The sequence below is a fragment of the Elgaria multicarinata genome, chromosome 3 (genome assembly GCF_023053635.1).
Source record: "Elgaria multicarinata webbii isolate HBS135686 ecotype San Diego chromosome 3, rElgMul1.1.pri, whole genome shotgun sequence".
NCBI lineage: Eukaryota > Metazoa > Chordata > Lepidosauria > Squamata > Anguidae > Elgaria > Elgaria multicarinata.
In genome coordinates, this window is record NC_086173.1 from 7,858,942 (window position 1) to 7,884,493 (window position 25,552).

Here is a 25,552-nt window from a genome sequence, read left to right on the forward strand (position 1 = left end):
AGTAGGCTTTGTCAGTTGTTCACACAGCAATAGAAAGATTTAATTTCCCTGTCAATACAAGAGTATCTAGTCTCTGACCTAGTTCCTCTGAATCTGACCTTGGCCAGGAAGAAGAACTAGAGTCACTGCTCCAGGGGAAAAACATGAGGTTGCAGAGCCTGGGGCCAGGCCAAGTTATTGTTGCTGTCACTGCAGGGTCTGCCATAGCATCTCACTGCCAAGGCCGCAGGCATGACAGACAAACACACACTCCAGAACGAGGTATGAAGGGCAATAATTACTTGGGGGCATCAGTACACACAGCCGATGTGGCAAAATAACCCCATGCACATATGGTTGGGAATTTTGCCTTGATGCATGAGCAAAGTGTGTGCGGCTGTCTCCACGGGCTTTCTGCTTCAGCGTACCTGCTCACGCAAGCCCAACGTAACATGCCGGTGGTGGCTGCGATAGCCTTGGATTCGATTCCCAGCTCTGCCATTAACATGGAAGGTTAGCCTTTGGAGAAGATTAGAATCATCATGGCAGCTCACTGGTTTTGTGAGGATGGAAGACTCTTCTGCAATCTGCAAGGACTCTACCACCAGGAATCATGATCAACAACCAAAGCAGCCATGGAGCACTCCCATAAAGAACTCTTTCCTGGCCTAAGAACTGAATCCAGAATCCTGTGCCATACTGGTGAGCAAAGCTGGATTCATTCATGCAATATAGAGAGAATGCATGTGTGGGGATAAGCAAGCCATGCCGGAAGAGATCAAGACGTCCCACCACCACCAGTTGCCAATTGAACCATTGGCCTGCTCTTGTGCCTTAAAAGAGCAGCTTGATATGCAGAAATGAGGTGAAGCTTTTCCCCAGGATGAAGATCAAAGTTTTTCACTGGCTACTGTCTGCAGCTAACCTCCCTGTTAAAGGCAGACCTGGGGTGTCTGACCTGAGGAACTGAGAAGCCGTCATGGAAAAGCTTAGGGCAGACGTGAGGACCTTGTAGCTTTCCGGTTGTTATTGGACTCCAACTCTCAGCAGCCCCAGCTAGCATAACCAATGGTCAGAGACGACAGGAGATGTAGCCCAGCAATATCTGGAAGGTTGCAGATTGTCCAACCCTGGCTTAGGGTATGGTGAGCAACCTTTAGGATGGTTTTTGTTTTGGAGTTGGGACATCCTTTGCCTAAAGGATTTGTGGCCAAGTGCACAAAATGAAAGAGAAACACTTTCAAGAGACTAGTAGATTAAGGAGGGATGATAAGATATTAGCTGAATGTGGTCAGGCAGTCCCATTAATATATACATCTGAGACTGGACACGTAGACATGTGAGACTGGACACACTGGGTCCAGAATAACTTGGAGTGAGGCACGTGTGCATGTGGCTGAGGGCAAATGTGGCTTCTCTAAGGGACCTATGCCATGCGCTCGGTTCATTTCCTTCTCTTGGATCCACTGTTTCAAGCAGCTGGAGTTCTAATATGGCAGCATGCCTGGCGGTCTCCGTGGCAGCCAGTTGTCATAGCTACAGGAGTTCACAGGAGTCTCACAGGTTTTTTGGTTTTTTTCCAGTGTTAATTTTGAAGGCTTAATTCTATCTCTTCAGTTTAACACATGGAGATTTTGTCCTTGTTCTCCTGTGTGAGGCGTCTGTGTAGCCAAGCCTTAAAGAAACATGGGACAGACTGGAAACTAGGAAAACTAATAGTAGTAGATGCTGAATCAATTGGCTTGAAAATATCTCCTCAAGATTCTCCTCTGAAAATTTGTATCCAAAGTTGTCACCAGATATTCTCTGAATATTCAAATATTTGCCAGATTTTCATTGAATATTTGGCATGTTTTGTTGAATTCCCTGTCAACTGAAATCAGGCAGGCTTCAACTTTGTTTCGTTTGGAGCATCTGCTAAAGACGTTTTTATGTAAACAAGTTTTTCTTGAACAACCAGCAATGTTTTTATTGCTATAACTTGATTTTAAATATTTGTATACTTTTTGGTTTTATTTTATTTTCATTTGTTTATTTTCTTTTGCTGTTCACCGCTCAGGTATCTTTTTTACATATACAGGGGTTATACATTGTGTGAGCAAATAAATGAGTATTTTACATTTGCACCAGACACCTGGTTCTATTCTGTTTCAGTATTTGAAACTGGACAATTTTGGTACAGTGGGGATTTGTATTTGACAGTTGGCATACAATATTATTTAATGCTATGTGTCTTTTTAGAGCTAATGTGGTATAATGGTTAGAGTGTCGGATTATCCTAATCCAAGTTCAAATGCCCATTCAGTTAGGAAGCTCACTGGGTAGCCACAGCTGAGTCACCATCTTTCTCTCTCTTCATAATTTACTTCACAGATGCCTATTCAGGTATTACAAAATTGCAAGCATGGAGGGGATACGGGGACAGATGTGGTGGAGGGGAACCTCCCTGTGTTGACTGAAAAGGTCTGAAGGAAGTTTGTAACTGCATTCCACTGGATGCAGTGACAGGCGCCCTGCGTGATCAGGAAGCCAACACAAATCAGGATTCGCAGTCATGTGGCGTAATATAGATTCATAAGATCAGGATTTTTTAAAAAAAAATGTAATAAAGAAAGAAATAATATTTGACTGCATTTGTTTATAGTTCACATAGAGTGATGTGGCTATGTGCTCTTTTATGGCCGCCATTTACACAAACGGTCCTTATGAAACAGGCCGGCCTGCCATCTTTATGCAAGGGAGTGGGAGGCTGTGTGCCGCTTGGTGGGCGGCCAGAGGCAGCCCAGCAGCTCAACACAGACAGCGAGCAGGGTTGGGTGTTCGGAGAGGGGTCTGGCAAGCAGTCCACAATGTGGAGAGGTGTGTTTGTCCACCCCTATATACACACTAGAGTTGTGCACAACCCCCCCCCCAACCCACTTCAGAGGCCAATTCGGCGCTTTCAAATTGGCCCCAATCTGTCTCGGTCTGAATCTGAATCATTTGGATGTCCATTTTTCCAGGCATAAGGATGACTGTCCCTGTTGGAAACGCCTGACCAGGAGTCCGTCGGACTTCCTCCCTCCCCCAGAAATGGCCCTTTATGGCCACAGTTGTACACAGCATTAGATCTTTGAAAATACAGACCCTCCATCTTCTGTAAAAATGGTGGCTCGCAAGGAGGCCAGGCGACTGCCAGGTGCAAGCAGACAGGTGCTCACCATCATCCAGATTAATCCAAGGCAATCCAAAGTGCTTCAGATCAAGTTGACCTGCTCCGAACCCGATCCAGATCTGGTCCAATTCAGTCCAAAACACCCCACCCCACGCAGATGGGATTCGGATCCATAACTGAAGCAGCTCACAGCCCCGTTACAGGCAACCCTGTCTGGCTTCCAGCCCCAGCACAACATGGAACTTTCCATGGTGCTGATCTCTTCCTATCTTGCTTCCATGAGGAATCTGACCCAACCTAACCTGACCCCTGTTAAAGATCAGACCATAGCAGAATCCTGCAGCTCAGTTACATCACAGAGCATCATTTAAACCCATGGCCTGCAACAGTACACACTACCACTAATCCCAGAGGTGTTGAGCTTATTTCAACCTGAGGGCTGAATTCCATTTCGAAGAAGTTCTTGGAGGTCACATTCCAGTGGTAGGTGTACTGGAGACAAAGGGGATGGGCCAGAAATATTAGCATATTTTAGCTTAAAGCTCTTACTGCCATCAGCCCCAGCCAGCATGGTCAATGGTCAGGAATACTGGGAGTTGTAGTGTAAAACATCTGAAGGGCACCAGGTTGAGGAAGGCTGCCCTGCATGCATCTGCATGGGGTGCCAGTCCCCGCTATCTGTACTGTAACCTTTAAAAGCCAGTTGCATTTTAAAGACTGAAAGGAGAAGGAAAGAGCCCAGGTTGAAGTCATCATAGCACTATGGCAGGAGTGTACAAGTCTACACCTGCAGCAGTGGGATCATACCTGATCATGGCACAACACTATGGTTTTATTAGAATGTAAGCCTATGCGGCAGGGTCTTGCGATTTACTGTTTTACTCTGTACAGCACCATGTACATTGATGGTGCTATATAAATAAATAAATAAATAAATAATGATAACAACACACTAATCCATGGTTAAGCCACTAACCCTTTTGCAGCAAGTGGTTAGTGAACATGTTTAAACAATGGTTATGTAGCCACCATGATTAGGAATGGTTCACACAACACGCTAAGCTATAACGTTTAGCTCAAAATACTTAACCATCATTGTTTAGTGTGTCGTATTAACAGGGGCAATATAAAACCATACATTTAAAACAGAATAAAATCAAAGTAGTAACCAAAATAGTAGTAGTAGTAGTAGTAGTATCTCTTTCTCGCTCATGGTGGTTTTTCTAGATGAACATGACGGCCTTTGTCAAGTCATGCTGTCTTTTACAGATTAAGGAATTTCCTGACAATTGAGCATGTTTTAAGTATGACTGCTTTCTGGATGTTTGTGTGGATGCATTTTGGTAGGCCCAGTTTCTGAAGGTTTTCTGTATAGTTTTTTGATGTGATGCCAGTGACTGTTGTAACAGAATAATTATGACCTTTTCCTGTTGCCATAGTTCTTTGACTTCCATCATCATCATCATCATCATCATCATCATCATCATCATCCTCCTCCTTCTGATCTCTTTAGAGGAAGAGGAGATACAACTATGAACTATTACTACTACTACTACTACCACTACTTAGTTCTTTCAAAATCTATATTCTAGACCCAAGCTTCTTTTCTTTAAAATGTCCTTTTATTTATAAGAACCAAAGAAAGAAAATCAAGTTCCTTTTGGAGCAGGGAATGCCTTATAACTGCTGAAGTAATTCTTCCCATTGTTCTGCTTTATGGTTGTATTATATTTTAAGTGGTGAGATAGGCTCTGTGTTCACCTGAGAAGAGTTAACGCAGCTCCATTATAAGAGGACAGGCCTACAGCTGACAGTCAGCTTTCCTTCCCCTGTCAGGTCTCAATATCATGTCCTGGATATTCATTTAAATGGAAAGATGCAGGTTATTTCCCCCGGGCACCTCAGCGCGATCTGTGGCCATTGCCTGACAGGTAAATATGCATTAAAATGCCATTCTTTGTCTATACTTTAACCGGCTTAAAGCAGCACCTGTTACCAAAATATCTGAGCAGGGTTTTCTTTTTTTAAAAAAAAAATAATTAACCTTATTTGCTCTCATGTATATACATATTCAAAAACAATCCCCTTAGCAACATTGTATGAATGACAAAACGGGACCTAGAAAAGTTTAGTGTCCATTCCAAACACTTTGGATGGCCATTCTACCAGTACTTTATTGGTCTCTGACCTTGAGAGGGTTCTCGGTGCCTCGAGAGGGTTCTGCCCTTAAAGATGGCCTAAAAAATCAATTTAAATAAATAAATGAAATCACTTTCTGTCAGGTAGTTTAACCACTACTTCTTTCTGTAAAACCACTAAATTCCACATTCAGGCAGGCACCACCCACCCACAACTGCTAAATTTTGTCCTAGCTCTGACTCTGACCAAGGTTGGCTCTCCCTTTAGACAGAGTGAGGCAGCTTCATCGGGGCAGAGCTATTGCGAAATAATTGAAGTCAAAGCTATGTATGCAACGCTGCCTGCCCTACGCCCCCTAATCTGCCCTGCTCCCCTCTGGTGCAGTGCTGTCCTCTCACCAGTGTTGAAGTAAATAACAACTGCCACTCCAGTTAGCTTCCACCTGCGGAATTGCAGGGAACAGCGTCATCTTGTCCTTTGCCTCAGGCAGAAAAAAGTTTGTGGATCTATTACATGATGCTGCCAATGTCCAGGATGTCTCCTGCACTATTCCCCCCCCCCCTTATCCCGCGGTCAGAAAACACAGAGATAACCAGCTTTTAAAAACAAAAACAAAATCAGCCCTGTGTAAAGTTGGCATTGTGCTATAATTCCACCAGTACTTGGCACTGGTTTATTGAGTCCAATGGAGCACACAGAGATAGGAAGTATTCAATTCAAGCCACATGGCCACTCATGTAATTGAGCCTATTGCAAATCCAGAATGAAACTGGAATCAGAAAGCGCTGGCAAGACAATGGGTGGTGGTGGTTTGCTTTGGGTTGTGTGTGTTTTTTAATGTAGAGAAGATTCCTGACACACCTAGCTGGTCAGATGCTATTAAGGATAGTGGAATGGGACAGAGACACCTGACTCATGGGGACTATCCACTTGAGATGTGGAAAGAGCTTCCTGGTAGAATGTGTCCCATAGCAACGAAGGTCCATGTTGTATTTTCTGCCTCAGAAACCAAAATGTCCTAGGCTAAAAACAACTCAACTGATGTTGACTATTACCACATATGTATGGATTATTCAGCAATGGTAAAATGGAACGGATTACTCAGCAATGGAAACCAGGGAGGTTTGGGCACAGTCTTGACACTCATTGCCATGAGATATTGAGAAAGCCAATAGTCTAATAGTTTTTATTTTTAAAAGGATTAAACAAATTCATGGAAGATGAGGCTATTAATCTTACATGTCAGGCATTCTGTGGGACTGGCAGAATGTGAGAATGGCCTACAAAAGGTGGGTTAATCTGGAATTGCCCAATGACATTTTCTACAACTTTCCCAGAAGCCTCCATTTTGGCCCACACAGGGATAAGGCAATAGTTGCTTTGATCTGTGGAAGCTCTTCAGTTCTATTGTTGCATCTGCCCTCAGGTAGGGGACATGTTCTTCGGGTACCTGGCATTACTCCCGGAGCTCCCACAATGTTCATGAAATCATACAAGAAATGAGTGGAAATTGAAAAGAGAGAAGTGTGACCTTGCAGTACCAGCAGAAGTTAAGCTGCCTCTTTGTGTATTGGGCAAGGAATAACTCAGCCTCTTGCTTTTCATTAACTTTTTCAATGCGGTAGGTAAATTCTCACAACTATCCTAGAAATCTCCTCCTGGGCTTCATTTTGCTGTCCCTGTTGTAGTTATTGTGCCATTCTTCTCAACAATGTATTCTCCATTGACTCATCCAATCTAAAGTTTCCCAAAAATCTGCCATAACTCCATTACATGACAGTTCTCACACACCTACTAGCCCGCCCGCCCTCAAACACACACATTTTTTTATTTATTTTTTACTGTCTCGCAATCTGAAGTTTTTTTCAGTGCTGGCATTAAAATCTTGTATTTTTTTAACCAGATCAGAAAGCTCAGTTAATTGGGAGCATCACCAGTTTGACTTCTATGAAATGGATATTTTGTTGTGGTTTGTGGAGACAAAGATGAGATTTCGCATTGGGGCCCAGTCTCCCCCTCTGCCATGTAACCAATTTCTTAGCCAAGTTACTTTTCTCTGAGACTCATCAGTTTCCTTTCTGTAAAATAGATGTTTAACCAGAAAACTGTGGGTTCAAATGAGTGGTTTTGTGTTTGGGAACTCATACCTCCTCTCTACCTTATGCTTAGATTCTGGGGCAAGGTATTTTTTGTTTAGCCTCATTATTTTGCTTTCTGGGAAATGGTGTTTTGTGACCGGACACACCCACCACGGCAGCCATTTTGTGAATGGGCAGCCCCTCTGTGGCAGCCATTTTGTGAGGACACCCACAACAGTCTCAAAAATTCCAAATGTACCCATCATCCCAAAATGGTTGGGGACTCCTGCCTAGCCTACTACTGTTCAGTAGTCCAACCAGCAGCAGCTCTAAGTAGGGTGACCATATGGAAAGGAGGACAGGGCTCCTGTATCTTTAGGAGTTGTATAGAAAAGGGAATTTCAGCAGGTTTCACTTGTACGCATACAGCACCTGGTGAAATTCCCTCTTCATCACAACAGTTAAAGCTGCAGGAAACCTGCCCTCTTTTGTATCTGGACACTCTAGTATAGCTCCTGCAGCTTTAACTTTTCAATGCAACAGTTAAAGATACAGAAACCCTATCCTCCTTTTCATAGGTCACCCTATCTAAAGCTTCAGGCAGAAGAGCGTATTTCCAGCTCTTCTGCTTTAGATCCTGGGACCTTTTACATGCAAAGTATCCGCCCAGAAGGGTCTTACTTCTAACTAACCCATGCCATCAGCTCTGATATGCAATAGCATACCAACACTACCAGCCCCTCTGTCAGCTTATCTTGGGAACTGTACTTTGGTGAGGTGTGAAGCATTCTGGGTTAAAGACCCGAAGCTCTTGCTCTCAAAACTACAATTCCTAGTATTCCCTTGGAAGAAGAAATGGCTGTTAAATCTATTTAAATCTGTAGTTTAAACCAGTTTTAATGTGCAAATATTCTCCATCAGGCAGAGGACCTTCTCAGCTCCGCTGTTAACAGATCCTTCGAGGTGTCATGAATTCAATGTCTAGCCTCACAGATGGAAAGCATCCAAATTTAAATGTATCTGGAAGGATCTCTGACATTGGAGAGGGGGAAAGCAGGCGTGCTGGGGGCAAGGGTGTCTGTCTAGGAGAAGCTGGGGATCCAAAGGAGTTGGAGTTGGCATATATTACTTCTCTCAATGGGAGGGAATCAGTTAAAAAAATATCCCAGCCAGGGAAGGAAAAAGGTAGAGAAAAAATACTGCTCCCCCCTCACTTCCACCCTGCTTGCATGGCCTGCCCAGGACTTGGATAACTTGGAAGCTCCCATGTAAGATCCCTCTGGGATAAGTGTTAGGACTGCACTGCCCAAGAAACTATATCCTAAGCATATACAGTGTGGTGTAGTGGCTGAAGTGTTGGACTGGGAGTCAGGAGATCCGGGTTCTAGTCCCCACTCAGCCATGGAAACCCACAGGGTGACTTTGGGCCAGTCACGGACTCTCAGCCTAACCTACCTCACAGGGCTGTTGTGTAGTTAAAATGAAAAGGAGGAGGATCGTGTAAGCCACCTCGAGTTCCTTGCAAGAGGAAACAAAGTGGGATATAAATGTTGTTATTATTCCATTCAACTTTCAATAACCAATTCACTGTGGGTTAAGTCAGTGTTATAGACTTTCGATATTATTTATCCCCATTAATCTCAGCTTCTTCCTGAAATATATCATTGTGCATAACCCTCCCTGTGAGTTAGGTCAGGTTTTCAAATTGCCCCTGAGCATGTGGGGGGCGGGTCAGGGTTTAATTGCCAAGAGTCTGGTGGACCCGATTGCAGTTCTGCAGACGCTGCCCCACGTCCCCCATGGTTCCTGGACTTAGATTTTTCAAATTGTTTCATGTTCACTTTTAATACTTTTACGCCTCAAAAGGCAATTTGGGACAAAAATAAATAAAATCTCCCTCCACATTGATTATACGGTTAGCGTAGTCGACAGAAGAGGATTGTAACAAGACTTGGCAGTTTGTGGCTTACAACCATCATCTTGTTAGCGTATTGCATTACTTGCTAAGGAACCAGAGTCAGCAGCTAAATAGCAAACACCCTGACATGTCTGTGATAGCAGGCGGGAAGGGGCGGCATCACCCGTTCTGGGAGGCAAGCATGAAGATGCATACACACAGCAGGGACTATGTGCATGTTTTAGGTTAGTGCCATCATCCCAGCAAGGTCCCACTGAGAAGAGTTCCCTGGTCTTGCACCTCCTCTTCACCCTTGGAACCCGATTATTCACCTGCCTCTTGCTCTGCCCCAGGCAGCAGTGGTGATGAGAAGGAAGAGCAGGAGAGGCCACGGCCTACTTGCTCCCTGTGAGAAGATGGACTCACAAGGTAGGGGGAGCATAGAGGGTGTCTTGCCCAAGGGCCCTGCAAATCCTGGATCCAGCACCAGTTGGTGTAAACACCTTGGTTTTCAAAAAAAATGTGCGAAGAGTCCCTCCGTAGGGTGACCAAATGGAAAGGAGGACAGGGCTCCTGTAGCTTTAACAGTTGCATAGAAAAGGGAATTTCAGCAGGTGTCATTTGTATATATGGAGAACCTGGTGAAATTCCCTCTTCATCACCACAGTTAAAGCTGCAGGTGCCCCGCCCTCTTTTGTATAAGGTCACTCTAACATAGCTCTTGTAGCTTTAACTGCTGTGATGAAGAGGGCATTTCACCAGGTGCTGCGTATATACAAATGACACCTGCTGAAATGTCCTTTTCTATGCAGCTGTTAAAGATACAGGAGCCCTGCCCTCCTTTTCATATGGTCACCCCTAGCTCTCCAGAGACCTAGAACCATAGCCTTGGTATCTATAATTCCATGGAGAACATGGTGGTGCAGCTAGGGCTAGATGTCAAGGCCAAAATCCAGGGTCACGACTGGTGCAGGCCCTTCCACCACTGCTGGTAGAGGGGGCAGCATGAGTCACTAAGGCCATATTGGGGAAAGATGAAGGCAAACAGCTGCTGGGGGAGGGGAGGAGCCCGATTTGCTTCAGCAGGGGAATGGACAGTAGGGATCTCTAGAGCCGCCAGCCACCCCATGGCTGATTTTGAAAGGCCTGGGGGCGTCAGCAGCATTTGGGATCCACAGGCCTCCTGAAGGCAGGGCATGTTCCCACCTCATGCGAGTGCATGGTCCTCTCCATGCTGGGAATACTGACTTTGACCAGTACAGTTTGTTTCCAATATGGATTTACTAAAATTCACAAGGTTCTTTGTATTTAAGAGAGAAAGGACTTGAGTTTTCAAAAAACTGAATGTGGAAGAAAGCAAAACTGACAATTTTTTTCCCATCCCTAATTTTGAGTGCAATTCTTTGCATGTTGAGACAGATGAAAAGTCCTACAATTCCCAGCATAAGATTGCATGCTGAAGTTCTTTTGTTAAAGCTCTGTTGAACCTATGCAATCAGAAGTAAGTACCACTGAGTTCAATGGAGCTTATCCTAGGACCTCAGGTAAACTATGCATAGGATGGCTGCGTGATTTGTTTGTGTTTTGATGTCTCTGTTTTATGATGCCAATTTGGCTCCTTTGAGTATAAGATTCCCAGGGATGGGGTGAGTGTGGATTCTCCTTGGGGGCATGGCTTTGGGGACTATCTAGCTGAGCACCTGCAGTTCAGAATTTACCATTACACGCACATTCTACAGCTTTAGAGATGTCTAAAATAGTCTCTGATCTAACTTCTTTTATCAATGGGACCTGGACCCTGCCTACTGATTAGTAAGCAACAAAGGAAGAAAGTGTGCTTGCTGTAGTTGGAGCTAAACTATAATGTGTCTCACCTAGGGTGTCAGGGTGTCCTACTTTATAGAGGACACTCTCTATTTTGGAGTGTTGTCAGAGAACAGTCTTCTATTTGAAAGTGACCGTTACTCGATGGGCTGTCCAGAAAGAACTATTAGGAGGGAGAGCAGGGTGGGGCCTTGAAGCTGCCCATCAAAGCGGGCACCCAGATCATCTAGTGGTTACAGCCTTCCACACTGGAGCAAGATGGATTGTATTTCTGTTTCAATTATACTGTAGGTATTATTTCTCAGTTTGCATCCACGCATAAAAAAAATAGCGTATGCAAATGTTGTGCAAAGCGATATCCTCTGTTGTGCTCTTTTTGGGTGATCTATTTTCTCTTCTGGGGGAATGCATGTGGCCATCTTAGTGTCACTCCTAATTTCCTTTCCAATCAAGCCATTTTGGGTAACTTAGGAATGCCACTGCTCCAGCCTGTAAGGGCATTTTGCATCCTTGGAAGAAAAGTGATGAGAGACAAAAGCTTTCATGCCTCAGCATGAGAGAGGCAGTGGCTTATTCAGAAGCACATCCCTGACTAGACACCTTTTACTTATGACTTTCCTTTGTCTCCTTCCAGTTGGGATAAGAAAAACAATCCAGAACCATGGAATAAACTGAATCCGAATGACCAGTACAAGGTATGTGAGGGATTACACATTTGATAAATCTAGCTCAGAACAGAGAACAAAGAAAATGTCCCAATACTGCAACCAGTGCCGGCTCCAGGTTTCAGGGGATGGGGGGCCTTGGCCACGTGACCTCAGTGAGGGGCCGTCTTCTCCAAGGCACCACTGCCCACTCACTCATCCTCTCCCTCTTAGCCCAATCCACACAACTTCCCAGAGGGAGAGCATGAAGGGAGGGTGCTACTCCATCTCTTCACCCTTGTCATTGCTTGCATGATTGGCGAAGGCAGGTGAACGGGCAGCGACGGCAAAAACAGAGGAGCTTGCAAGAACAGGAGGCCCTATGGAATAGCTGTGGGCCCCTACAGGGGTGAAGGCCTCAGCAGGTACCCAACGATGCCTACCCCTGGAATGGGACCATGATACATGTGGGGATGGGGTGACAACTGTGGAAGGATTGATGGGGGGGGTGCATTTAAAGGCAAGACCCAAATTGCCTCATGTCACAGGAATTTCCGAGAACGCCAACAGTCATTCACCAGCAACACTTTCTTCCCTAGTTCATGGCTGTCTCCACGGACTACAAAAACCTGAAGAAGGATCGGCCAGACTTCTGAGGGTGCCATGGTCGAGTCGCTTTCCAGCCCCTGCCATTTTAGGACCACTTGACATGCCACTCTGTATAGCCACATCATTTTGCTCTCTTGATGGGCCTTTAAGTGCCCTTCATTGAAATTGCCATGAAAGTGCCCTTCACTGGGTCCACGCCAAGATGCCACCGCCGCTGCTTCCTGCCTGCCTCTAAGTGATTGTGCTGATGCCACACCAATAAAATATCAACTGCCTGTCCAGCAAAAGCAAAGGAAAATATTAACCCATTCTTTTCACTGAAACGCCTCTGTATATTGTGGTAACAAACAGCAAATTTGTTAAAATGGGGGGCGGGGAGAGAAAGAGAGAACAAAACAAATGACGTTCCCGTTGGGTCCTAGGGAGACATCTTGGTTCAATATTTTCCAACCCCTTCCTGTGAATGGCCTTGACCTTCCACTTGTTGCATTTCCTGTCTCCCACGCTCACATTTCCCATTCCCACAGAAAGACAGCACCAGAAAGTAGATCCTCGACCTGGTTAATGCTGGTCTTAGGGGAGACGCCATCCGTAGGAGAGTCAGACCCAAGTTCGGAGGAAGTAAGGAGTGGTGCAAGAAGGGCCTGAGGTTACAAGTGCCCTGGGATAGGGTGACCATATGGAAAGGAGGACAGGGCTCCTGTATCTTTAACAGTTGTGATGAAGAGGGAATTTCAGCAGGTGTCATTTGTATGCATGCAGCCCCTGGTGAATTCTCTCTTCATCACAACAGTTAAAGCTGCAGGAGCCCTGCCCTCTTTTGTATTTGGTCCAAAAGGCAGGGCTCCTGTATCTTTAACAGTTGTGATGAAGAGGGAATTTCAGCAGGTGTCATTTGTATGCATGTAGCACCTGGTGAAATTCCCTCTTCATCACAACAGTTAAAGATACAGGAGCAGTGCCCTCTTTTGTATCTGGTCAAGAGGGCAGGGCTCCTGCAGCTTTAACTGTTGTGATGGAGAGGGAATTTCACCAGGTGCTGTATGCATACAAATGACACCTGCTGAAATTCCCTCTTCATCACAACTGTTAAAGATACAGGAGCCCTGTCCTCCTTTCCATATGGTCACCCTACCCTGGCACATTTTCACAGGACCAAGCTGGGCAAAATGAGCAGTTGGCAGGGATAGGTGGTGGGCTAAGTTGTATGACTGGGCAATGCCATTGTTATGCTTATGCTAGGGTGACCATATGAAAAGGAGGACAGGGCTCCTGTAACTTTAACAGTTGTATTGAAAAGGGAATTTCAGCAGGTGCTATTTGTATATATGGAGAACCTGGTGAAATTTCCTCTTCATCACAACAGTTAAAGCTGCAGGTGCCCTGCCCTCTTTTAAATCTGGTCACTCTAGTATAGCTCCTGCAGCTTTAACTGTTGTGATGAAGAGGGAATTTCACCAGGTTCTCCATATATACAAATAACATCTGCTGAAATTCCCTTTTCTATGCAACTGTTAAAGATACAGGAGCCCTGTCTTCCTTTTCATATGGTCACCCTAGCTTATGCATTAGAATATTATTATATGGGGCATCTGGATAATGTGTGTGTGTGTGTGTGCATGCCTTAATTGATTCTTTAGCATTTCTGTTTTTCCATGCATAAATGTTTGGGTACAAACTATTATACAAGCATAGGGATGTATATATTACTATGCATCTGTACACACATCCTCTAAGCATCCACACAATTAGGTATCTGGGGATATATGCAATAGGTTCAGGCATGTTCTGTATGCAGAGTCACTGGGTTTTCTTTCATTTGAGCCAGGCCCAACTAGGGCTCAGCCCCAGAAATCTGTTTTCTGTGCCAAGATGCAGTCCTGGCATATGCAAAGCAGAAATAAGGAAGAGAATGCCTTTCATACACTGCCGCATAACCACAGCTCATCTCTACACATGTGGGGTTAAGGAGAGGGTCTTCTGGAACACAGCAGAAATTGAAATCCCAGCTCCTGTATTCATACAAAGTAACGCCTGGCATTTGCTCTTGTGTATATCCATAAATTGGGTGGGATCCAGACTTAGTCATGCTTAGAGTAGACCCACTGAAACCAATGGAATTTAAGTTAGCAATGACTAACTTGTCCCATCGATGCCAATGGTTCTACTTTGAGCATAGCTAAGTTTGGATCCAACTCATAGTATTTTTACATGTACAGTATATGATTACACACACAGGCTTCTTAATTATACATGCAAGTACACAGGAATGCATATAAATGAGAAACAATGTATGTATCTATGCATTGCAGTAGTAAGTCATGAATGTAATTCTATTGAGAACCTGCCTCTCTAGCCAAAAGCCACAAATTCACTGATATCTGCATTTCATTTTCCCTCCATGAGGCACAGACAGCGCTTTTAGCCTCAAAACAACTGGGCTAGCCTCATACTGACTTGCTAGTGGCCATCCAAGCAGCTGCTTAGCTGAGAAGGAATTTGAATTCATATAGCAAAGGTAAACTGGTCAAGCATACTGGGACCAACCTGAGCAGATGTGTGTGTACCAGGGCCCACATCCCACATTTGCCTGCCCAAGACATTTGACAGCCTGAGACAAGGAACAAGATGACATCCTCTCCTATTCCATGTACAAAAGCCAACTGAACGGTTTCTTCAAACATGGGCAATGCGACAGCATCCTTCACCACACCTGAAGGGAACAGGCTAACTTAAGGGGCACAAAGCAGGTCACTTGGCACACAGCTTTCTCCTACAACATCTTGCTGCCACCTCCCAGAAACTGCTGCCCAAAGCAAGCGCCTCACTCTGCCTAATGGTAGGGCCGGCCCTGGTGCGTACATGCCTATGCATGAAGGCAGAAGCATGAACATCGTACAAGTGAATGAGACTCCAAATACATAGTGAACATGACTACAACTTCTACAACAGAGGTGGGGAATGTCAGGCCCGCCATATGTCGTTGGACTCCAACTCCCATCAGCCGTAGCCATTATAGCCAATGGTGGGGGATGGTGGGAGTTACAGGCTAACAAAATCTTGCTCTAGAAGCTACTAAGCCTGGAGACAGACATGTTTTAAGAGGGATGAAAGTGGACTGAGAGAAGTTTTGTTTTTCATGATAAATGTGGACTGTCTGTCCCACCGACACCTCTGCTTAAACTGGTGATCTGGGTTTTTGAACTAATACCAGAACCTGCAAAACCCTTTTAACAAAGACAAAAGTGGAATGTGAGCATACACACCACAAGCAACAATTCCCTTCTTTCAAACTGCCATCAACTCTGGGAGGGGAGAAAAAATATTGTCTGCCTCCCGTCTAGATTATTTGGTTTGGCTCCAAAACCAAAACACAAACACAGACCAGATGTGAGGATGGGACCAGAGGACGTGCCACTGAGCAGGGAACTGCTTAAAGTACCACAGAAGCTAATAGCATTTGAAGGCCAGACCCCTTCAGCTGCAGTACTAGGGAACACAGTCAATTTCTCTCCCTCCACCCCACTCGCCAATTTAACAGATGCCTCCCACTGCTAAAGAGCCCAAACAGACATGGCACAGGAAAGACCCAATTGCAGATCTTGTGGTTTATTTCTCCTGTAAAGCAGCCATGGGGGAAGAAGGCTCTGATTTCCCATCAGAATAGCATTGGGGGAGAGGTGCTAGCCCTCCCCCGCAACTGAGGTCATGCCCCGTCCCTTCCAAAGCTGCTATTAAGCCCTACTGGGAGTAGAAATGCAAGCACAATAAAGAGTTGATTTCTTTTCCCACTAGGCGCAGCTCATAGCAATTTGGGAGGGGCTATTTTGATCAGGAAAGTTATAGAGATGTGAAAGGTTTAAGAACCCCTCCTCCAGTGCTGCCACACCAATTAAAATTGGAAGCCAGCCAGCCACCACCTCTCCCCAGCTATTTTGATTTTTGTGAACCGCCCAGACAGCTTCGGCTATTCGGCGGTATAAAAATGTAATAAATAATAACTAAAATATCAGGCGATCCCAACATGGATCTTCTGCATCACATGGACTTTGGCCCTAAATAGAACTGAAAAAGCATTCCAGATTTTGGAGACGTTTCATTCCCCCTCCTCACTTCCACCTATAAACTACTTCCAGATACATTTAGCCATCCTGTCATCCACTCACTGACCCCCCGTCCCATCAATTCAGTGCAGGCAGTTTATAGCTGGAGAAAAGGAAGGCACAGATCTGAAAGCCCTAACAGAACTTTATCCTCTGCATAGGAGAAAGTACTTGAGATAAAACCTCTAACCAAACTGAGCTGGTGGGAATGTGTCAGTGGGCAGGGCAGGCCCTCGTCTATACGACAGCAGGATTGCTCCTCATTAAATATAAACCCAATTTTTAATTGATTCGAATGCAGGTAAAGAGCGTCACACTGCAGCATCAACAGCGATTTATCTCCTGTATTATTTTTTTGTAGTGCAGTTATACATGCGCACGTGCACATTATTGCGTTATGGGATATACGATGCTATCGAGACGAGTGAAATGCTATAGGTTATACGCAGAGCTCTGCAGATTGATATAACAGAAAAAAAACGAAGCAGGGGAAAGGAACGAGGCTTCAGAGGAGGATGGCAGCGCGTTTCTGCCTCTTTGTTTATGCGGAGCACCGTAGGATCAGATTGCTCAACCTAATAGTGGCGTGAAAAAAGGAGCCAGCCAATAGGTGGGAAAGCGGCCAATCACGTTCTCCTACCCTCAAAGCTCCGCCCACCTGTCAAAATGTGGTTTAACTTCCCCAATGACACATAACAGTAATGCAGAGCAAACTAGGACATGAGTGAAAAGTCATGGTAAATCGCTGATGCGAATATGCGCATTATCGCGGTTAAAACGCAATTTACTCTGTACAGCACCATGTACATTGATGGTGCTATATAAATAAATAATAATAAATAATAATAATAATAATGTTACTGCGAACGGACGGCTGACTCATGTGTCCCAAAATGAGAATATGTGCAGCCATATAGACAAGCCCCAGGACTGAGTTATATTCTCAACTGTTCGTGACCTCTGGATTGCCATCTGGAAACCCCGTCCTTGCACAACTGAGAACTGTGCACAAAGATAAGGTGTGGATTCTCACCTGCACTGCTGTTGTGTTTGGCCACAGCCTAAGAATGCAGCTGCCTTTGTATCTCCTTCCTCCTCAAAGCAGTTCCACATTACCTACCAACTTGGGCACCTGCTTCCCCTGCTAGACCACTCTAGCTGTTTCCACCTTGCTCTGAAAGGGGGATGCCTGTAAGGTGGCCATGTGTCCTACTTTACAGGGGGACAGTCCTCTATTTGAAGGGCTGTCCAATCCAAAGCCGGTTTAAAGACAAAAGAACTTTCAGATGGAAGAGTCTTGATGGGCCTTGAAGTTGCCCATCAACAGATAACACCACGGGCAGGCTCACAGAGCAGGCACATGGGTCTCCTGGTCATGGTGACTTGTATTGTATTTCTATTTAAATGATAGCAATTTCTACATTTTCATCTATACACAGCTGCAATTTTTATGCAAATCGCTGCCCTCTTTTATCCCCCTTTTTTGCCAATGCATACGTGGCCACCATATTCGTTCAGGAAGCAACACAGTCTAGCAACTCTGCAGTGGAGAGAAGGCACCTGTTGCCCCCTTCTGCTCTCTTAATTCTGTACTTTTGCGTAAGCCTGCTAGGAACAGATGACTGTTCTGCTTGGACTGCGGAGAGAAATGCAACATTCACTATTATTAGTGGCTGCCCCCCACTCCCCATTCCGCTTTCCCCCCCCCCTGACAAAGCCACACAGGCCGCAGGCAAAATCCAATCGCGTTGAACAAATCCAATTTGCAGTAGCAGCTAATAGAGTTTGTTGCTGGTTTAAGCGATGGCAGCGTCAGAAACGCTCTGAAAATCATCCAGGCCCCAGGCCAAGCAGAGAGAGAGAGAGAGAGAAAAGGAAGTGAGCTGGGTGCCAAGCCATTCCCACACAGGGGCCTGGCAAAGCCTAGCTTAACCTCCCTCCTTAGTCTTTGACCAGGCTCCCAAGAAAATAAAGGCACAAACAAGCAGAAAATGTGCAGTCCCTGGCATGGCCGGGGCCACCAGATGGACATGGGGGGAACACGAGGGTGTCGCACAGCCTGTGCTTCCTGTTCCTGTTCGAAATCGGCTGTTCAGGTGACAGGACCACGATGCAGGTTCAGGGGAGTCGATCACCCCCCCTGCATGTCCATGGAATTAAGTCCTCTTTGCCTGCCAATATTCATGTTTAATTGGAAACAGGAATTAAGGATCAAACTTGCATTGGCGCTGGGCACGCTTTGGTGGCAACTTGACCTCTCTCATCCCAATTTCTCTCATCGTTCGTCTCCTCCTTCCTTCCCATAGGCAACACTTCAGATTTGGAGTGACAGTCACAAACTAGAAAATGCTCCTTTTTTTGCCCCATGGCCACAAATGCAGTCTCTATATCTCCAGCCATCCCACGAAATCTCCTCCTCCTTGCCCACCCACCCACGGTTCCTCCCAACTATGGGAGCAAATCAAGAGTCCCACTTGCTCCCAGGGGAGGAAGGCTGCTTCCTCCCTCCACTCACTGGCCATGGTTCTTATTCCTGGCATTGATATCTATAGATGTGAATACATAAGACCATAAGAAGAGCTCTGCTGGATCAGACCAAGGGTCCATCTAGTCCAACATTGTTAAGCGAGAGGGGGACAAGAAAAGCAGAGGGAGGAATGAAATGGCGTGGGTGACTTGACAAACCTTGCATAGGAGCACTCCACGCTGCAACATTTTGTTGCAGGTTCCACTTGTTCCAGTGGAAGTGTGCCTTGATTCCAGAGAAGTGTGTATCTCAGCTAGCAGAAGTCTAAGGAACAATGTTTTAACAGCAGCAAAAGAGGGTTCAGCTAAAGCAGGAGTGTGGAATGTACAGTATGAGCCAGTGGTGAGGGCTGATCGGAGTTGCAAGACAACCACATCCAGAAGACCGGGCATCCCCCATCCTTGCTGGTACAGCTACTCCAGTTCTGCACACACACACACACACCTGTCTTGACTGACTTGGCAGGAAAGGTTGGCCCGCAAAGCGAGGTGAGGCAGGAAGGCAAAGGGGGTGGGGAGCAGAAGGCACTACTTAATCCTGATGGTGCCCTCCAGCTTCTCCCAGACAGTCATGCTAGCTGGAGGATGCTGGGATTTGCAGTCCCACACAACTGGAGGGCACCAGATTTAGGGAGGCTGCATTAAAGCAACAAGCATGTTCTCCGGGTTGCAACCTTACGAAGCACAAGTCTATATTATCAGGAGAACGGGGTATCCATGTCTTCATTTGATTCTGAAATCCTGCCTCCCCGTTTGCTTTCCGTGCAGCCCACGAAGGACCAGAATCCGTGTATTTATTTGCTGAGGCCCCCTAAATAATGTTATATGACCAATTTAAGATAAACATCACTAACCGCTACGTTTCCTAAATCGATGCTACAAAAGAAAAACAACACATTAGCACCTTGGTTTTTGATTTACAAACAAGTTTTGCAAACCCACCAGCTGTTGTTGTCAGAACCGGGCTCCTTGTAACACATTAGCTGCCCTGCAATACCTGAGGTCCTTGCGATGCTTTGAGTCAGTGGCCATGGCTAGACCAGGCCTATATCCCGGGATTGTCCTGGGATCATCCCTGTGCATCCAAATGAGACACAAGGGATCCCAGGAGTAGGCAGGAGCGACCCCTCCATTTCCCTGGGATAATCCTTAGGTCCTTAGGGATAATCCTAAAGGATTATCCTTAGGGAATAATCCTTAGGGATAATCCTTAGGGATAATCCTAAGGCTTTTGGCAGCCAGAGCCCATTCAAGTTGGTGGGGCAGCGAGGGGCAACAGCTGAAGCCAGGGGCAACATTCAGTGGAGCTGGGAAGTGAGGTTCTGAGCCCCAGGCAGAAGCAGAAAGATTTCAAGAAGTGTTCACAAGTGGCATGTAGACAGGGGCGTGGGAGAAAGTGTGGGGCTCTGGCAAGTGAGAGGAGGGAGGGAGATCACTTCCCTCTCTGCCCGAAAGGATGAGCAGCTTTGGGTTCAGGTAAGCATTTGACATGCCCGCACAACATCTTAGCTGTAAGATGTAACCATTTTTAATTGTTGTAAACCACCCAGAGAGCTTCGGCTGTGGGGCGGTATATACCCTATTTCTTCGATTCTAAGGCGCACTTTTTTCCCCATATAAACATCAATAAAAATGGGGTGCGTCTTAGAATCGCGGGTGTTTCTTAGGGGTTTTTTTCTGTTAGTGGTACTGAAATTAGTGTGCATCTTACAATCGATGGTGTCTTACAATTGAAGAAATATGGTAAATGTAATTAAATAAATAAATAAATAAATAAATAAATAAATAAATAAAACTGGTTAAGGTTAGTACTTATAGAACTGGCTTAGCGATCCTCTCTCCAGACTTCAGCTTGGAAAAGCTTGTGTTGTATAATCGCCAAGCCGTGGCTTATCGTGTCATCTGAACCTGGGCGGCATAGCTTGTTGAAAGGTTAAAAAGGCCCTTAAATAACTCATGGCCAACAAGCTATGCTGCCTGGATTCAGATTAGTGCTGTGTCAAAAAATTCTCCTATGAAAATTTTGACCATTCTCATTAATTTGATAGAAATTGCTTTCGAAAAGAAATCCTAGGGGGAAGAAATTTCAGAGAAATTCTCATGGATTTGGTTCAGGGTTCTTGTGTTTACCTTAATTATGAGATGACTGAGTGTGTGTTGGTGTCCTTAGTGTGTATGAGTGTCCTGTTTTTCATTGTAGTCATCTCTGTGACAGTCTGTAGTTTCCTTGGCCTCCCACACTTTCCACCCAGGGGAAGACATCATAAATGTTCTCCTCCCATGGGCTCGTTTCAGCTCAGGAAGTGCAGGCAGCCTGGAGAGTGTAGTGCAATGGCGAGATGTGTAATATAAAGAAAAATATAGGCAGTACCCTCAGCCACATCACAGTGACTAGTTGAGGTCAAATACACCACCAACATATTCAAAATGAAATTATAAAGTGCCCTAAGAATGAGGCAGAAAAATGGAAGCACCCCTGAGATTTTTCTCTTCTTACCCCTTAGAAATAAAAGGATACATTTCAGAATTTTCTCCACGTTTTCTTCACCATTATTTTTTGTGATGGCTGTATTCCCTTCCCTCCATGCCCTGGAGTGATGCTAGGTATGTGGGGCATTGTGGAGGATGCCAAATGCGGGCCAGGCTGCCGTCATAGTTGATGCCGTTGCCACTTGCAGTGGCAGTACAAAAATAAACACCCTTAGGAAAAAGAAAGACGCTGTTCTACAACCCTTGTCAATGGTGATGCCGACCTGTGAGAAATTGTTGGAGAATTTCTCCTTCCCCTGGAGAAATTCGGTGAAATTGTCCCTCCAATTTCTCTACCCACAAATAGAGTGGAGAATTTTGAGAGGCCACTTGGGTATAGCTCTAGTTCAGATGACACAATAAGCTGCAGCCAGGTGGCAAACGCACCTGGCATACACTGAAACTCACAAGTCAGTAGCCTGTTTTGATTGCGCGAACTGGCCCACTGTAAAACCATGCGCTTCCTGTCTTTAGATGTGTGCAGTTATCAAGTGGTGGGACCAAAACAAGACTAAAACCAAAGTGCACCCTCAAAGCCAGCTGCGGCAGAAGGAAGCCAAACAAGAACAGCTGGAAGTTAAAGCTGGAACAATTTAAATGAGAAATAAGGCACCAATTGTCACCAGCGAGAGCAATTAATCATAAGGACAAGCTGCCGAGGGCGGGGGTGGCGGCAGTGAAATAGAGTTCCCCATAACTTGCAGCTTTCCAGTGAATTATGGACTCCCTCCATAAAGCCAGATACAAATGGAGCAGGTTGATTTAGTAATAAGCAGAGGGAATTAGAAGGCATGTAGGAGAAAGAAGGGGAGACTAGATGATATCAAAAGGATCATTTACCATTTAACTATTAATCCAAAAGCTAAGGAAGAGATGGAAGAAAGAACTGTGTAGGACTGTGCTGAGAAACGTTCCCAGCTACATGGCTCAAAAGCCACCAACTTGTAATTTATTCCATATTTTATACACAGAATATAAAAATTAAACTTCAAATCCTCCACCATGTTTGTGTCCTGGGTGGGAGAACATAAGAAGAGCCCTGCTGGATCAGACCAAGGGTCCATCTTGTCCATCACTCTGTTCACACAGTGGCCAACCAGCCATCAGCCAGAGATGAACAAGCAGGACATGGTGCAACAGCACCCTCCCGCCCATGTTCCCCAGCAACTGGTGCACACAGGCTTATTTTCTCGAATACTGGGGATAGCTCGCAACCATCAGGTCTAGTAGCCATTGATAGCCTTAGCCTCCAGGAATTTATCCAACCCCCTTTTAAAGCCATCCAGATTGGTGGCCTTCACTACATCTTGTGGTAGTGAGTTCCATAATTTAACTATGGTTAGGTAGAGAAGGTAGACAGCAATTCCTTTTGGGTAGCTGCACCCCCACCCTATGAGCAATATTATTTTCACCAACCATCCAGGACCATGGTGCACAGGAAGCGGTCCAAGATTTGGGAATCCAGCAGGTCCCAACCTAGAAGCATGGTTTTCTAGAATGTTATAGATACCCTCCCTCACACCTCAGATAATTAATACCTGCACTTTTGGACTTGCACACAAAAGCACATCTGAATGCACCTATATTAATCACATCAGGTGTGTCCCTCTTCTGTGATGCGCACCCTCAAGTACAAACACAAATATGACAATTTACCAGGTAGTAACTTGTCAAAGTATGCTTATGGCCACTTGGTAAGGTGGTCACCTGTGCTGCCTTGCTAAGTGGTGAGAAAAACCTGGCCATGCTGTAGCACCCAACCAGAGATTCAGGAAACCGGGGATAGCACTGAAATTGTTTGCACTGTTTGACAAGGAAGTGCAGGAGCTAGCATATCAAGTGGTACATTCTTATCCTTAAAGTTAGCCTAAAAGTACCTATAATAGAGATAGCAATATAAATACCTATAATAAAAGAGTGTCTGTCTGTCAGCTCAATAGTGCCAAGACTCTGAAACCTACCAGAGTTGAAACTTGGCATGCATGCTAAGAGGACCCTAAGAGTGTGCCCCCCAGGTCTGCTTGGTTTGTAAACTGCATTAATTTAAATGAATTTAATTGTGTCTGTGTTTGAAGCCTGCAGTGCAATCTTCAGTCACTAGGGGCCAGACATCCCTAACCAGCAGAGTTTTGCAGTCAATAGGCTGAAGGCAGCAGGGGGGATTAGTAGGCTAAGGAACAGTGATATACACCTGCCCTGTTGTGGGGTAACCCCTCTTTAGGGAATTGAGCAGACAGACTCTTTCCTCAGAGGATTATAGGAGTGTACCAAGGCGGGGGGGGGGGGTGCCTAGGGATGCCAGTGGGTGTGGCTTCAGATGGGCTGAGACGACGTGTCTAACCCTGTGTAACTTTTCTCGGAAGGCTTCGCTGTATCAAACTAAAGACTTTTCCAACGATGTGAAGCTGCGCCCGTTCACTTGCTTAAAAATGAATATATTGGAAATAAGTTCCCACTTGGTAAACGGCCACCTGCCATCGCTGTTTGAGGGAAAGAAGAATGTATTCCTGTTTAAAAGGCAGGGCCTCTTCACAAGTCCACTTTTCACATGACGCGCACTGTGCAAGCAACCTTGCAAATGCCCTAACAAGACCACTTTCAACAGATACTGGGAAACTTGCAAGAACCACATTGAATGCAGACATTGCAGCTTTGGCGCCGTTTGGGAGCATTCACAAGACCACTTCTCCGCATCAGAGTTTCCAGAGAGAAACAAAAACCCAGCCACGTCCTTGCTCAACAACCTGTTCAGAGGGGTGTATGCCCTGATAGCGCAGTCCATGGCCTGTTTACTCAGAAACAAGTCCTATGGAGTTCAGTGGGGCTTACTCTCACGTAAGTGTATATAGGATTGCAGCTTAAGTGTTTGACCATGATCACAGAAACAGTTATTTCAGTTAAAGGTCATCCACCCTCTGAATCGGAGGGTAGCAGGTTCAGGAGGCATTGGTGGCCCTAACCTGCACAAGTTTCTCCAATTCTCTTTTAAAGCCATTGGGCTTAGGTGGGTTTAAAAGAGGATTGAATAGAGGACAGGGCCACCAATGGCTACTAGTCATGGTAGCTATATGCAACCTCTAGGTTCAGAGGCAGTAGGCCTCAAAATACCAGTTGCTAGGGAACAACAACAGAAGAGGGTTATTGCATTTATATCCTGCTTGTGGACTTCCCGTTGAGACACCTGGTTGAGCACCGTGGGAAAGAAGATGAACTAGAATAGGCCTTTAGTCCGAACAGAGCTCTGCCTACACCTGCATGACATTTAGATGTACACCTTCGTAAACGGGGGTTATATTCCCAATTGTGCATGTTTCTATCTGCTGTACATAAATGTGTAGACCAGGGGTTATAGCCAATGTTAGGCACACTTAGAGTAGACTCATTGAAATGAATGGGATTTAAGTTAGACCCAAGGTATGTGTGCATGTATACGTGACCACCTGCAGGTATGGACAGTCCTCAACACCTGAAGTTACTCTCAGAACGTTTTGTGATTTGGTTCAGGCAAGGGAACAAGGTGAAGCTATTTAATTTTTACAATCCATCTTGCATTATGAGCAGGCAAAAATATTACACATGTATTCTGGCTCAGAGACTAGTCCTGCTATAAAACAAAAGGTCAGTTGTTTGAGTCGCTATAAAATGGGTCTTGAGAGGAGGAAAAGGTGGCCAAAGAGATTGCCCGTTTGGAAAAAGGGGTCCTACTGCTTGGCTCTCCAAGACGGGACTCAGAGCATTTAGCCTCTTGCAAGCCCTGGCCATCTGGGTGTAATTATCAGCCGGTCTCTGGTTGGGCACAACCTCAACGTTTGTCAAAGCCAGGCATGGGGAAGGCACGGGCAAAGGTCTCGACACGCTGCCGGAGGTCTGACAGTCTCTGCTTCGTCTCTGGGTCGGCCAGCAAGAAGGATTTGAAATCCTGGAGCTTAGCTGTGGATGAAGGGGAAAGGAGAGAAGGAGGGTAAGCATTGCAAACACATGGGGAAACTGAGACACAGAGGGAGGAGCTTCGTTTCCTCAAGATCACACTCCACTCAGAATTAGGCATGGGCTCCCATTCCCTGGACCCC

General features: G+C 45.4%; 2 protein-coding genes across 2 annotated transcripts in view; one reads left to right on the forward strand and one right to left on the reverse strand.

Moving 5' to 3' along the window:
* NDUFA4L2 (NDUFA4 mitochondrial complex associated like 2) overlaps positions 1 to 12,670 on the forward strand; it is a 46,002-nt gene extending 33,332 nt beyond the window's left edge. Inside the window, exons 3-4 of the mRNA XM_063119247.1 lie at positions 11,706 to 11,766; positions 12,315 to 12,670. Of these exons, the coding sequence (XP_062975317.1) occupies positions 11,706 to 11,766; positions 12,315 to 12,371 (118 nt within the window). The 3' untranslated portion in view covers positions 12,372 to 12,670. The remainder of the gene's footprint in view (positions 1 to 11,705; positions 11,767 to 12,314) is intronic.
* Positions 12,671 to 24,995: 12,325 nt separating this feature from the next.
* The window catches only part of SHMT2 (serine hydroxymethyltransferase 2), a 28,629-nt gene continuing 28,072 nt past the window's right edge, over positions 24,996 to 25,552 (reverse strand). Inside the window, exon 12 of the mRNA XM_063119237.1 lies at positions 24,996 to 25,412. Coding sequence (XP_062975307.1) covers positions 25,285 to 25,412 — 128 coding nt within the window. The 3' untranslated portion in view covers positions 24,996 to 25,284. The remainder of the gene's footprint in view (positions 25,413 to 25,552) is intronic.